We start from the raw sequence: 14,549 nt of genomic DNA on the forward strand, positions 1-14,549 counted from the left end.
ATGTTTACATAAAAAATAAAATAAAAAACTTTAATGCACTTTAAATAATAAATTGATTGATTGATTGATTGATTGATTGATTGATTGATTGATTGATTGATTGATTGATTGATTGATTGATTGATTGATTAAAAAAAAGAAAAGAAATGAAAGCACCGAAGCCTTGATAAACTGTAAACCAATTCGAAAGAACTAATAAGTGTGGACATATTCAGCTTTTCCTAAGTCGTCAATTTGTGTCAAGTTTGTGTGAGAAGGCCTATGTCAATGATAATAACTGACAGGTTACACACAATAAAGAAAATTCAAACAACTCTGAAATAATGAGCTACTGCACCCTTTGCTCAGAAATATGCATTTTCAACATGACAGACTTTAAATGAAGATTAAACAGGATGGATTTGATCTATAAAAGAGAACGAACCAGTTAACATCTATATAAAACTAGAAAAGTTTAACATACATAAAAAAAGAAAAGTTTTTCTCCAAAGTTTCACTGAATTTGACGAGAGCGATGATCCATCACCATCTTCTTCATGTCCCAGTCTGTTATCAGGTCACTGAGATCAAGGTCATGTCCTGGGCCAACCATAGGGTCATGTTGGTGTCTGCAACAGTGAAGATACAGCACATTGCAATACAGCAGATTGATTGATGAGATTTTTTGGGGGGTAAGAGCAGTTTGACTCCCTGTATGGAAGAGTCTATTGCACGCAGTGCATGCAGTTCTGAATAGGTCAAATGACATTGGCTTCTTGGGTTAGTAATAACTGCATCAATACAGCTCACTTTTAATTAGTGTCAACAGTAGTAGATCAACTCACTGCTTGATGTGTTCTTCAATGGCCTTGCGTTCGTACACGGCGCCGTACACCGTTTTCACAGGATCAACAAACATCTTCTTGGAGAGTGGACAGAGAAGATGCTGTGGTACAAACTGAGGCACAGAATCCACCAATTTCTTCAAAATAAAAGAGAACGACAACAAGACATTGAGTATGTTATTGTAACCACTGCAAGTAGAAGTGGTTCTGTAGAAATAATAATCCACCAGATTCACCTTCTCCATGTCATCCAGTGACTGGCCTGCAGTTTGCTTTGTGTATTTCCTGGCCTCTTGTTCATAGGTCTCACGGTTTGTCAGGAACTCCTCGGCCAAAATGCTTTCAGAGGTGAAAAAAAAGTGTGAGATTACATGGCCAAGAAGGCAAGTGGTCGATATGTATTTGATTATGAATTTTAAGATACATTGCAGGCATTGCTATCATATACAAGTGTCATTATCTGACACTGTAAAACCCACTGATCTCACTCTGTGGTGCAGGCATGCTACAGCTGTAAAAGCTCTTTCTTTGTAAAGGGGGGACTGTATTTGTCTGTGAACTTTCTTTGCTGCACCAATAAATTATGACACACTGTCAATGACGACACACATTTCCACCACAAATAACGTTTAAAATTCATGCACTAAATTAAGTTTAAAAAAAATTAGCAACACAAAACATATCCAGATATTCATTTACAAAATGACTCATTTATGACCGTGTACATCTCTCACCTGTCCAGTGGATCGTCAGGCTCAGGGATGATCAGCAGACCGTACACAGCATCAAAGATCTCTCTCATGGTGATGTGGGCGTTGTAGCTGCGGTCAAATATGCTGTGGCAGATGCGGCCCACGCTGTTGACGTTGCAGTGGTAAATCTGTCATACTGTTAAGAGAATGTAACCACCAAAAGTATACACGCACATGTATATGCTCACTTTTACCATCATATAACTTTAAAGGTAGAGTCTGTAGGATTTTCCTAAAAAAGAGCCCCCCCCCAGAACATTTCTTACTTACCAGACTTACCAAAACGGCAACGGACAAACTTACAGGCACTACCTTTAAAATGATATGTGACTTTTAAAGTTGTTTGTAGTTTGGCAGGATACTCCGGTGACAAAGCGAACAAGTGGGGGCTTCACTGGGTATTCAGGACCATACTGGACGTACAGCTCAAACACTCCTTTCTCGTATGGAGTGTCAGGAGGACCTTGCATGAGGATCCTCCAGAACACTGTAAAGATATAAACAAACACAAACTTTAAACCATTGTTATGAAAAGATTACACTTCAGAATAGAAATATTGGTTTTCATGAACTTTTACTTGCAAATGACTCTTTTTGAGATTAGATTCTGTAAAAACAGGTGAAGAAGAACAGTGCCACCTACTGATGTCTGACTCTGATGGAAAGACTGTGAAGAAGGGATGTGGGTCACAGTGCAGGCTCTTCAGCTCCTCCAAGACACGTTTGTCCTTCTCCATTAAACGCCCGTCCTTTGACTCACGAAGCCGCTTTTTCAGAGCACTAATTTCAAATATTATCATTATTATAGATTGTTATCATAATCTTTGCCGTTAAGAAGCCGACAGAGGACTGAGGACTGTCATCAAACACATCTGCAACTGGTCAATAAATGAATCAGACAATCTTCAATTCTAGGAAATTGTGGTGAAAAACAGGAACAACTGAATTTTATTTGAAAATGAGAACAATCAGTAGCTACAACCCTAAGGGACCCCAAGAACTCCTGCAGGATCATGACATTTGGCCGATAGATGCACAACATGACATAACTGCTGAATTACTGTAAGTGCCAGCTATTATTCTTTGTGTCACATCCAGGGAGGAGTCACGTGGGGGTGGTAGAGCTCAGAGTAGTAAAATCAGCTGTTCTTCACCTGAATGAATGAATGAACTGAGCGGATGAGGGGGGAAGGTCCTACTTTGCTGACCGCTAAAAGTACACCGTTTTGGATGTTTTAGGTTTTTGTGGGATTATTTCACTGCTTGTGTTTTTGGGGGGTTAGGGTTAATGACTGTAATGGGTTAAGAGCAACCTGTCCACCAAATCTTAATGCATCCATCTGAAGTTGTTGTTACTCTATTTTATCCTCTATCACACTAAACTGAATATGTTTGGTTTTATACTGTTAGTTGCAAAATATATTTATATCAATTATTTGATAACAAAAAATAATTGAAAAGTTCAGACGATGAATGTGGTTATCAACAGATGGACAAAGGTCACAATAACTTTATTATCCACATCCAGAAAATGTGTTATGAACTCTTACCTCTCTGTCGCTGTTACTTTGTTGTTTATCTGGCTTGGTAAAGACGTCTCTGGACATTTGTCATACCCATGAGTAGCAAAGACGTGAACTAGGGCACACTACAAAACAACAAGGACAAAATCAACGACCACGTCATGACAATCTATAAGTTTAAAACAGTAAAATGAACAGAACAGCAGATACTGCAACTGACCTCACTGACAGAATCTGGGTCAAGTTTTTTTTGGGGTTTCCTCTGCTCCAGAGACAAAACTGTCTCGATCTCAAAGAGCTTCAACCCCTCTTTGGTTGTCTGTGGTTTGAAACAGCATCCACCTAGAGGCAATCAGGGGTATGTGGTGAGGAGATGCAATACGTGTCTAAATAACATAATAACGTACAGTCAAAAATGTATAAACATATATGTGAATAACAATACTACATACAGATATTTACAATTTGCTTTTTGTTTATAAGCGTCTCAACTAAAATCTTAGTGTGCTTTTCTTCCAATGGTTGAGACTTATTTGATGCCACTTGCAACTGTGAGTATATGTCAAACCTGCTGAGACAAAGTCAGTCCACCTGTTCTCCACTTTTATGGCCTTGTTTTTTTTTTACTTTACAGGATATCTACCAAAGCCTTGTGGCTAGATTGATGATATATGATTCAATAATGAACACATACCTGTTGCATTGCTGATTCCGTGCAGCATATTGTTTTCCACGTCTCCAAGAAGGACTGAATCCACAATGATGTCAGATTTGAGCAGTTTGGCTGTAACTGCAACTGGCTCAATTGAGGATCTATGGAAATATGACAGTATTCAGATTATAAACTCAGCTGCCCCCAAATAAAGGCAAGGCAAGTTTATTTGTATAGCACATTATTACAGTTTGTCTCAGAATAAAAATATTGCTTTTCCATAAAAAATTATATTAAGTCTGAATTAATCATTAAAAAAATGTTGACGGTTTCGATAATGACCTGTTTACATTGTACCTGCCAGTAGCCGCCATTGTGGCTCACTTCTCCGCTGTTTTCCTAAGCCTCCTCCCAGTAATGTGTGTTTGTTTTCAACCAAGCCTTTTTAATAATCAATCGGTGGATCGATGGATTATCATAAACATGTTATGGAAGAGGTGGCAATGTGTGTATTTGTGTAGTCTGATGGACTCGCGGTGCCACCGAGACGAGAGCTGTGACACCGGGTCAGAGGCTCTGATGATCATACAGGTTGAGAGGTTTGGTTTTCAGCAGCGGTGTGGAATGTATATATAATATAAACAATTTATGCATATCTTTGTATTTACAATATCAATAGGTGGTAGCACAGCACAATAATACAAAGAAGGGAATTTACCCAGAATCATTTCCATCAGTGAGACAGATGATGCGAAGTCGACATTCTGGAAACGTCGTCTTGACCTTGTCCAACTCTATCGCACCACGTCGTAGCGCATCATACAGCAGAGTACATCCATTTGGCTCAAGGTTACGCATGTGCTTCTAAAAAATAAAACATTTCCATTTAGGTAGATTGCAACATTAAGAATGGGACGTCAAGCTGGACGGGGCTATAAACACTTGCCTTGAACTTTTCCAGATTTTCAGTAAATGTGTGAAGGGTTTTCACCATGGAATCGAACTTCACCAGACCAATGATATGATGGAAATCATAAGCCATGCTTCTCGATGCAAAGTTGTCAAAGAGCTCCTTAACGGCGTCAACTTTCTTTATTCCTGCATTTCTGTAGCACTCCTCTTCCATGGACGAACTTGTGTCTATCAGGACCTAATGAAAACAAAGACATATATTCTATGAAGCTGTTATTGATGTAGTAGAAACTTCATAACAAACATATTTTGCACTTAAATAACAGTTAAGATCTAGCAAGGAGAGACATGTTACCAGTATGGCCTCCTTTGGAGTCCTGGTTGTGACAAGTGATCCGTCATCTCGATGGTCACCAGTCCTGTGTTGAATATTAAAAAAAAAAAATAAGATACAAAGTTATGTGATGTATTGTAATATGTTTTGTTGTATTTCTACTGCACAATTTAATATTTTATCAGTTGATTTCTTTCTTTAACCCCCCCCCCCCCAAAAAAAAAACCTGTTTATGTCAAAGTACTCACTTTGCTGCCAGCACATTCACATCCTTCCCTTCAACTTTCCCATCCAGACAATTGTACACATGGATCATATCTACGGATCCTTTGCTTTTTCCCACATAAACGCCAAGGTTGTCTAAAAAAGGAAAATTCACACACCCAAAAGAAGCCATCTGGAGCATGAATCCGTAACAATGCACTTTAAAACATTATGTGCACAGAGAGGAATCAGCGCCGCCATGAATATGATTTGATGGTTACCTTCACTCAGCAGAACAAGGCGAACCTCTCTTTCTCCCAGACTCTTCAGATGTAGAGGTGGGGTCACATTGAGAAGAGGGAAAGATTTCAGTTTTTCAACCATACATCCAAAGGTACTCTGGATGTTGACCTGGAAGCTGTCATGTAATACTTTAGGTTACAGACAATCATGGCTTGAGCATAATCCTGATTCTTAATAATAAACTTTCTCCAACTCTACTATTTATTCATTACACTCAAAGTGCTGTTTACCAAAAATATTGCTAGTAAGATTATCAGCAACAACTCAAAGAATGAAAACTCTTTTTTCTAAACTGCCAACAGAAAAATACAAACAAAACCTATGTGCAGTAGTTAAAGCTCAGGTCAGGTAGAGGGAGCTGGAGGAGGCGCTGCGGACACGTCACGTCTTTCGTCAACCTACCAACTGTAGCTTTAAATAAAAAGTAAAAAGTTAGTGGTACATACTTCAGACCGCTCGTCTTGTTGTGATGAATCCAGAGAGGATATGTTCTGAATGATGGAGGCAAGCTGAGCAAGATTTTCTCAATGTCAGTGGCTCTCTGTAACGAGGTCTCTCGCAAAATCTCCTCTGTGCAGTTTGGAATTTTGACTCCATCTGAACAAAAGAGTAAAACATGAAATCCATGGCAAAATCACACATTTACTACGTGGGCTATTCATCTATGCAAGAGAGAACCACTACCAGAGAGTAGGAAGCAGCCAATGATAACCCAGTATACCAGGGGTGCTCATTACGTGGGTCGATCGCGTGATGAAAAAAAAAAAAAAAGTATATTTAAAAAAACACAGTTGTCTGGACAGCAGGCATTTTTCTTACAACCGACCTCAAAAGCGAGGGCAGGTCCGCCGAAGCATCATTCCGGGTGAGTCACGCTCTCCGCCCGTTGTCTTTGTTGTTACTTTGTTGCGGCTCCACAGAGCGCACATGGCTACTTAATTATGCATGTGCTGACCATATATGGTTGTGCTGAGGCATTCTGGGGGTGGAATATGAGGTGTGTTCATGTCCGCACCATTCTTGGGTCCGGTGTGATTTATCAATGGAATATTGCGGAGAGTTGTGCGTACGCACAGCTTGATCAGTGTTTCTCACTAACATAAAAAAGTTTTTTTTTTTCCTCACGTGTGTTACGTGCGGTGCGCCCGCACGCGAGAGTCGGCAGGTTGAGAGGCTGACTGGCGGAGATGAGAGATGGTGAAGCATGATTATTAAAAAAACACCATCTCTGATCTCTGCCGGCACATAGACAGACACAGGTTCACATACAGACAGGGGCGCACGGCAAATGCAGCTGCAGCGCTATAGCCCAAAAAAAAAAAAATTGGTAGATCATTTTGACTTGGTCACTTTAAAAGTAGCTCTCAGGCAGAAAAAGTGTGAGCACCCCTGCAGTATACTATTGTAGAAGGCATTCATATTGTCGTACAATGAGGTGATGACTGATGCCTGACAAGCCAGACTATATCATTAAAATGTATAGTCTGGCAACGACCGGTAGACCTCGGCTCAATCCAGGGGGCAGGATAAAGGCTGTCTTTCAAACTGCCTCTGCACGCAATAGGGTAGCACTTGAGCACTACGACTAATCAGAGCAAAGAGCAGGATGACGTTAACCTGACAAGCCAATTAAAATGTATGTCGTCATCGCTTTAAGCCCGCCCAACGACTCTCTAAACAGATAGAGCGCTGTGATTGGTGTACACAAACAGTGTTCGAGACTCAAAAAGTTCCTATGGCTCGTTTCTAGACCCACCTAGAGACTGGAAAAGAGAGAAACGACACGCATTGGTCCAATGGAAGCGCCTCCTGATGGCGGAATATGGGTATTGCAAAAGCGCCCAAGAACTGACAACTCTGCATTGTTGGTGAATGAGCAAGTGTGGTATTTTCAATGATTTAAGGACATTTATAGATCACCCACGTTAATAGCATCATTGAGGACCCTTTACAGATAAACATTAACACATAGGCGAGTAAAAAAAAAAAACAAAAAAAAAAACAGTTGTCTACTCTACATTAAAGCAGAAGTAAGTGATATATTTGTGTTAATATAAGTCTTAAATAGTTATATCTTCCGACAGCAATCACTTACATAGAGTGTTTGGACCGAAACACGGGTCTGTCAGTCACTCTGCTCTGCTCTGAGCCGAGGAGAAAACATTTATCGTATCCTACAGTTTTTATCCAATGAGGAGAGAGAACTGCATGCAGGGCTGTGTGTGCAGCCAAGGGACGCCGTGAATGTGGTGATGTAGGGACGAGGACTGTTATGGTGCGTTCAAGGAAACTCGTAACTCGTGTTTTTCCGACCTGTGAAGTCATACCAGTTCAATCCATGGATGTATTGGTTCAATCTGGTACGAGTTCACGGGTCGGAAGTTACGAGTGGCCGTTATAGTGCACTTTCACAGGTAAAACAGGTCGGAAAAACACGAGTGGGTTGCCTGAAACGCTACAAAGTCGTAAGTTGTGACTTGAAGCTGTAATTTACGGTTTCAAAAGCCTGCCTGGAACGCAGCATTAGCCAAAACGACCGGATCGCTTACTTCTGCTTTAATGTTTCAATTATGTACAAATCCTCACACATGCTCATGCTTGTCAAAGCGCTGGTTACTAAGTAAGCAAATTTGCACACATTGTTGAGTATTATGTGAGTGTGTGTGTATGTGTCTGGCTATGAATGTGGTTATTAGAGGAGGATGATTGTAATCTGTGTATTGTATGTGTATGTGTTTGAATGTGTGATGAGAGTGAGAGAGAGTGTATGTGGTGTTAGTCCCTATTGTGCACTTTATGATTTGGCGCTCCTGTTTCCCTGCTTTTATTAGTGCATTCTGTCAATTTTTTTTTTAAATATTATGGTTATTATGTCATATTTCAATTTATCTTAATATTGTATCTGTTCCCACTTTACCTGCCCAGGGACTACAGGCGGAAATTAGCAATTGTTGTTATAACCTGGCTCAAAGCATCTCTTCTTGTTTTACAAGATTAATGTTTTTTGTGCATTGTCCCTGTTTTAAATAAATAAATTCATTCATTCATATCTACATTTTGTAATAAACAAATTATAAGCATAATTTGATATGACCAAGACACCTAAAAACAAAAACACGACCGTTTTCATCAATTTACAAGCAAGTGGGCAACACACATACATTGGAGTGAATGAGTTTTCTGGGCGCTTTTGCAATACCCATATCCTGCTACTCGGGGCGCAAAATGCTTACCACGGGAGTCAATGGTGGTGTCGTTGCTCTAGTCTAGACCACCTATGGAGCAAATATATTTGCTGCCGCTAGGGTGCGTCTAGATTTCTAGGCTAGTGACGACTAGCACCTGACCACAGTTTATACAAATTTCACACATCAATTCTTCACAATAACACATATTTTTGGTATTTTCCCCACACACAGAAACTTTAGTCTTACCTCTGATTTTCTGGAGAACATACGCTCGTTCAAAGGCACCTGGTACTCCTGGTACTCTGACTGGTTCACAGAAACGTCTGCTATCTTCAGCTGTGAGAGCGATCGGTGCATAGTCCTCATGAGTCTGAGAGAATTTCTGTCAGACAAGACGAATCAGAAATTAAGAGGGAGAAAAAAAATAAGACGGTTATCTAAGTATATTCAGTACAATTAGTGTACGAATACTTTTCAGTTGTTTCAGTCCAGCCTCAGTGTCACCACCATACCTTTGCTTTTGAAATGAGATATGCCCAGCAGTACAATGAATTCTCAAAGACATTCAGGTCCTTGATGACTTTATCTCCTCGTGCAGATCCAAGTTGGGGCAAAAGCTCTCTGAAGAGCACGTACAGGCCTTCCACAACTGCAATCTACAACAAAGTCATGAACAAGAAATGAAGAAATCAAGAACACGCCCTTGACTGAATCAGGATTTCATTGAAAATGACCACGACTGAGTTTATTTCAATGACAATCAAAGTCAATAAAACTTTTTACCACCTACTGACGTAATAACAAGCATTAGTATAATGTAATGAGGGTGTTTAATTCTTAATCAATACATAGGGTTAGATGGCTGTTAGTAGAAAAGTAGAATTAAACAACCTCCTATTGTTTACCTTCTGGTTCTTTGTCATCTTTTCGTTCCTGCAGAATAACTGATGCAAACCTTGGGCCAGAGGGTTGCATCCAGTCAGTTTCCTTATGTAGGCAACCAATTTAGTTTGTACTTCACTGGGATGGTGACTTTTCTAAGAGAAAAAAAAAAGAATAATGCATTTGAAAACACGGCTCTTCGCCAGACTTACTGTTCAGCCAGCTTGTCAAGTGCAAAAAAAGTGAATGATAAGTAAAGCAAATAGCTGGGGCGTAACATATAGATCACAAAGTATACCATATAAACTGCTTACAACAGCATATAGTGAGGACAGGAACACACTGATTCCTTTCTGAGTCTGTTGAACTGAAGGCACAACGTCATGAATGAAGAAAGTCTCGCTGTACGAAGCCTCGGCACAAAACGTTGACAAAGAGAAGGCAACTGTTGAACCCGCAGAGATGCCGCAGCTTTGTAGTTTGTCACCAGGCTCGTGTCCACCCCTGCAGGTATAAGAACGCAGAATAACAAGGATACTTAACCGTGGTTGAGCACTAGATGTGGAGTACAAGATGAATAAAGAAACCCCAGACAGGGTCACCAGCTGTAACATCATTTCTTATTGTGATGACTCTAAATTACCTGTAATGAAGGACATGTGCTGGGATTCCACTAATGCTTGCCAACGTGTGTTTCAGACCGTTAATAGAGTCGTTTTCTAAGTCCACCATCATTTCGTATTCTCCCTAAAGTCAATAAAACATACAATAAGAACAGCTTGTGTTAACAAAACTTTTTTAACACAAGCTTTTTAACAGCTTGTGTTAAAAAAACAGTCTTCCAAATAAATGCATGGAGCGGCTGAAGTGTCCCACCCCTAGAGGGGGGAGCATGCAAGCTAAATTTATCTTTTTTTTTTCAGATTTATATATTTTTTATATATAAACCCAGCCACCCCCCCGCCCCGAGGAGCCGTCCCACTAACACATTGGTCGCATACGCCTCTACCTCCATAAATACCACTTATCATGAGGCATATAAATAAAGAAAGAAAAAGAAGAAGACAAGAAAAGAGAGAGAAAATAAAAAGAAAAGCATTTCTATGTAATAATAAAAAAAATATATATATATATATATATATATAAAGAGAAAGTTATTGCTGAACAGTTATCCGCACACTTGAACAAGTTGAGTCTGTTACATCCCATGCAATTCGGCTTTAGAGCTAACCACTCTACGGAAACCGCTTGCTGTCTCTTTCTCGAGACCATCAAGGCTAGTCTTGACAAGGGAGGAGTGGTGGGGGCTGTCTTTTTAGATTTACGCAGGGCCTTTGACACTATAAACCACTCTGTGCTACTGTCCAAACTATCCCAGTTTTATCTATCACCCAGTGCTCTTTCTTGGCTAAAATCCTATCTCTGTAGTCGTACCCAATGTGTGAGGATTAAAGACAAAATATCCCCTCAGAGAACCTGCACATTGGGGGTACCGCAAGGATCAGTCCTAGGACCACTACTCTTCAGTCTGTACATCAATGACCTTCCCTCTGTCTGTGAGGACATGGAGTCCTTGATGTATGCTGATGATGCGGTAATTTTCACACATGAGAAAGACGCTGACACATTGGCAGCCAAACTATCAGCAGCCATGGGAAAAATCACAGAGTGGTTCAGTGACTCATGCCTTACGCTTAATATGGAAAAAACGGTAACCATGTATTTTTCTAATAAACGAAACCCAAGTGAATGGCCAAATGTTGTTGTAAATGGCCAAATCATAAAAAATGTCAAAGAATTTAAATATCTGGGTGTCACCTTGGACTCCAACTTGACGTTTAAAAAACATATTAAAAAAATGTGCCACACGCTTAAACACAATATTGCAACTTTCGCTACATTCGTAATGCACTGTCACTTGAGGCTGCTAAATCCTATCTGAATGCCATGATTTTGTCACATACACTGTATTGTACATCTTCCTGGTCCCAGGCCAGCATGACAGCTGTGAATCCAGTAAGATCCCTTTACAACCAGTCTCTGAAAATACTCGACAAGAAACCTCGAAAACACCATCACTGTGATATACTTTCCAAATATAAAATGTTGAGCTTTGACAATTTAATCATGTTTTCAAATATTCGCCTAATGCATAAAATAATTAACAACGCAGCCCCTCCCCCCCTGAAAAACTTTGTGCAGCTTCGCTCCGAAGCTATCAATAGAAGTCTAAGATCGGTATCCCAGGGGGACTGCAGTGTTCCAAAAAGAAAAACTGCCTTCTCCCAATCAACATTTCCTGTAAAACCATCAGTGAATGGAATAAACTCCCCGAGCACCTCAAAAACACTACTGATTAGGCTACCTCTGATTTACTCAAAGTCAGAAACTGGATTTAGAGCCAGCAGTCATGCCAGCATTGAGTCAGGGACCTCCGTGCATAGGATACCAGTAGGGATGAGACTACCCTTGTGGGTAGCCTCATCCCTACCGGGCATCCAAAAACAACCCGGAAATACAGTACCAGCATCAAGACTGGAACTGCATTAGGTTACCTTGGTGGGTACCGCCAGGGATGGGGGCTACCCTTGTGGACTTCGGTCCTTTCTTCTTCTTCGCATCTTAATTGCACTGATCAAAAAGCACTTTGTGATATCCTATCCTACTTGAATACTCCGCACTTTATGTAAAACTCACGTATTTGATTACTTATTTATTGCACTCAAATACTTTACTCCTTTAATTAGCCTACTTAGAAACATCTTAGCGCACCTCAGGTAGGCTTTTAAACTGTCATGTTGTTATGTACTTATGTAGGATTACTAATTGCCATGTTTGTCGCAACCGTTTGTCTGTCAAATTGTTATTGCCATGTTTGTCGCTACAGGACTACAGATGGAAATTAGCGGCTCCGCTAAATCTGGTGCAGCCATCTTTTTATTGTCTCAATAATTAATGTCACTGCACACTGTCCTTTTTAAATAAATAAATAAAATAAAATAAAATAAAATAAATGTATAGACACACATCCATGCAAAAAATAAATTATGGTAATAAACAAGCTAAATTGATCTTTAGGTTGGTAAATGTTTTCCCATTGGACCTTTCCCTCTACAGTAATTAATTATCTTTTGATTTTACAAAGTTGCTATATGTCTGATAATATCCAAGTCTCAGATGCTAATACTTGAATCACAACTATCATAGTTATTAAGACGTACCCTGAGCATAATGTAGCATCGAATGACAGACTCTCCAAAGGTTTCATTAAACCCTATCTTTGGTATTTGAGGAGCATATTCCAGGTTTTCCTTTGGTGTGAATATGGCATAGATCACAGCTCCCCTTTCAATGTGCCTGTCTTTCAGAGACCCTGTATGAAGAGAAAATGAAAACTGCATTAGATTTTACATGCATTTAAAATGTTATTCCCGTCTGCATGTGAGCAAGTGTAGAAGAAACTGTTCTCCTTTCTTGTAGTTAGAAAGTGGACTGATTCTCCCGAGTCGTTACAAAGGTTAAAAAACAAACAAACAAACAAACAAAAAACTCATGAAGATAGTCTGTATTACAGGGCTGTGGAATTACTGTGCGTTCACACCAAGGCTGTGGAATTACTGTGCGTTCACACCAAAAGCGTCGGGAGCGTTTCGGTGGCCAGAAGTCATTCATTTTCAATGGAGACTGGCGTTGAGGGGCGTCGGGAGCGTCAGGGTGTCAAACTCAAATGCGCCGCGGGCCAGAATTTAAAAAATGGTACAAGTCGAGGATCACATGGTTGTTTATTGAGAACTTATTGAAATTACCTTTTTGCACATACTGAACCTAAAACTAATAAAGCTTGTAAGTTATTGCATATAAAACAACAAATAATCATTAAATTAAAAAAAAAAATCAGTTGCATTCATTTCTAATGGCTCTATCTGCAGCTTTCCATAGTCATTTCTAATTAGGGATGCACATGATTAACCATAAACCAATATCAAGAACTTTGATTAATATTTTTTTAACTTCTGTGTCAACTTATGGGGACTTGACGACACGTGTAGACTTAACACTCGTGCCTTCAGTTATCAGTCATTCGTTTCTCAGCAGGAAGTTAGACATATGTGACAGTTATGCAGCGCAGTCCAGTGACAGACGGTCAGACGACAAACGTAAAGGGACGTCTGCGTGTGCAATGCATCACCTGTAACAACGGCGCTGCTAAAAAAGAAAAGAAAAAGAAAGAAAGTAGGCTACGGTGCTGTGTTCTCCAGCGTCCCCCAGTGTTCACCTGCAGCTCCACAGAGGAGCTCTGCTGTTCGGCTGCACTCACGCTGTGTACCGCTGTGTGCTGTGTGTTTCATAATGGCAAGAGAGAAAAAAAGCACATCGTCGATCACCCTCTCAATTGACAACAGAGGATCAGGTTGCTGGTGCTGATGAACAAGTGGGATAAGGACTCGTGCTCGCGGCCCCCTGATAGACGTGCACTGGCAGTGCATTGTGGGATTTGTACTACTATAGTTTTAGTGGTAGGCTACGTGCAACATACCAGCAGGCCATAATCAGATATCATCATGCGGCGGCGGGCCAAAGATAATTGGACATAATTAAGCACTCGCGTTGAGGCCTTGAGTTTGACACATGTGAATTAGAAGTTGAGAGAAGTTCAACTTTATGCAAATGAGGAGTGTTGCGGCTGCGGCCGCCAGTTGCAGACCGGGAGTCTCACAGCGGGAGCAGAGCGATAGATATAACAGAGTGGCGACACCATAGACATATACATGTCTATGGGCGACACTCCCATAGGAGTCCGTTGTAAAAAATGGCGGGCCGACTTCCGGGTCATGGAGCCCTCAATAGTTCCAAACATTCCTCCCGCGGCGCTTGACCACGTCCGTTTCTATGGCTGCACAGCAAGAAACTACTGAGCTATGATGATGAAATACCGACCAATTTTAAGTTATAAAGTGGTAATAATCTTTCCCAA

The 14,549-nt window shown here is 40.4% G+C and overlaps 1 protein-coding gene across 1 annotated transcript in view; it reads right to left on the reverse strand.

Moving 5' to 3' along the window:
- Window positions 1-393: 393 nt before the first annotated feature.
- LOC311000671 (ubiquitin-conjugating enzyme E2 E3-like) overlaps window positions 394-14,549 on the reverse strand; it is a 33,443-nt gene continuing 19,287 nt past the window's right edge. The window contains exons 3-9 of the mRNA XM_083991428.1: window positions 3,127-3,224; window positions 2,220-2,356; window positions 1,939-2,063; window positions 1,559-1,704; window positions 1,061-1,163; window positions 825-961; window positions 394-608 (exon numbers count right to left, since the gene is read on the reverse strand). Coding sequence (XP_083847554.1) covers window positions 494-608; window positions 825-961; window positions 1,061-1,163; window positions 1,559-1,704; window positions 1,939-2,063; window positions 2,220-2,356; window positions 3,127-3,224 — 861 coding nt within the window. The 3' untranslated portion in view covers window positions 394-493. The remainder of the gene's footprint in view (window positions 609-824; window positions 962-1,060; window positions 1,164-1,558; window positions 1,705-1,938; window positions 2,064-2,219; window positions 2,357-3,126; window positions 3,225-14,549) is intronic.

This window comes from Trachurus trachurus (assembly GCF_905171665.1).
Source record: "Trachurus trachurus genome assembly, chromosome: 17".
Lineage (NCBI taxonomy): Eukaryota > Metazoa > Chordata > Actinopteri > Carangiformes > Carangidae > Trachurus > Trachurus trachurus.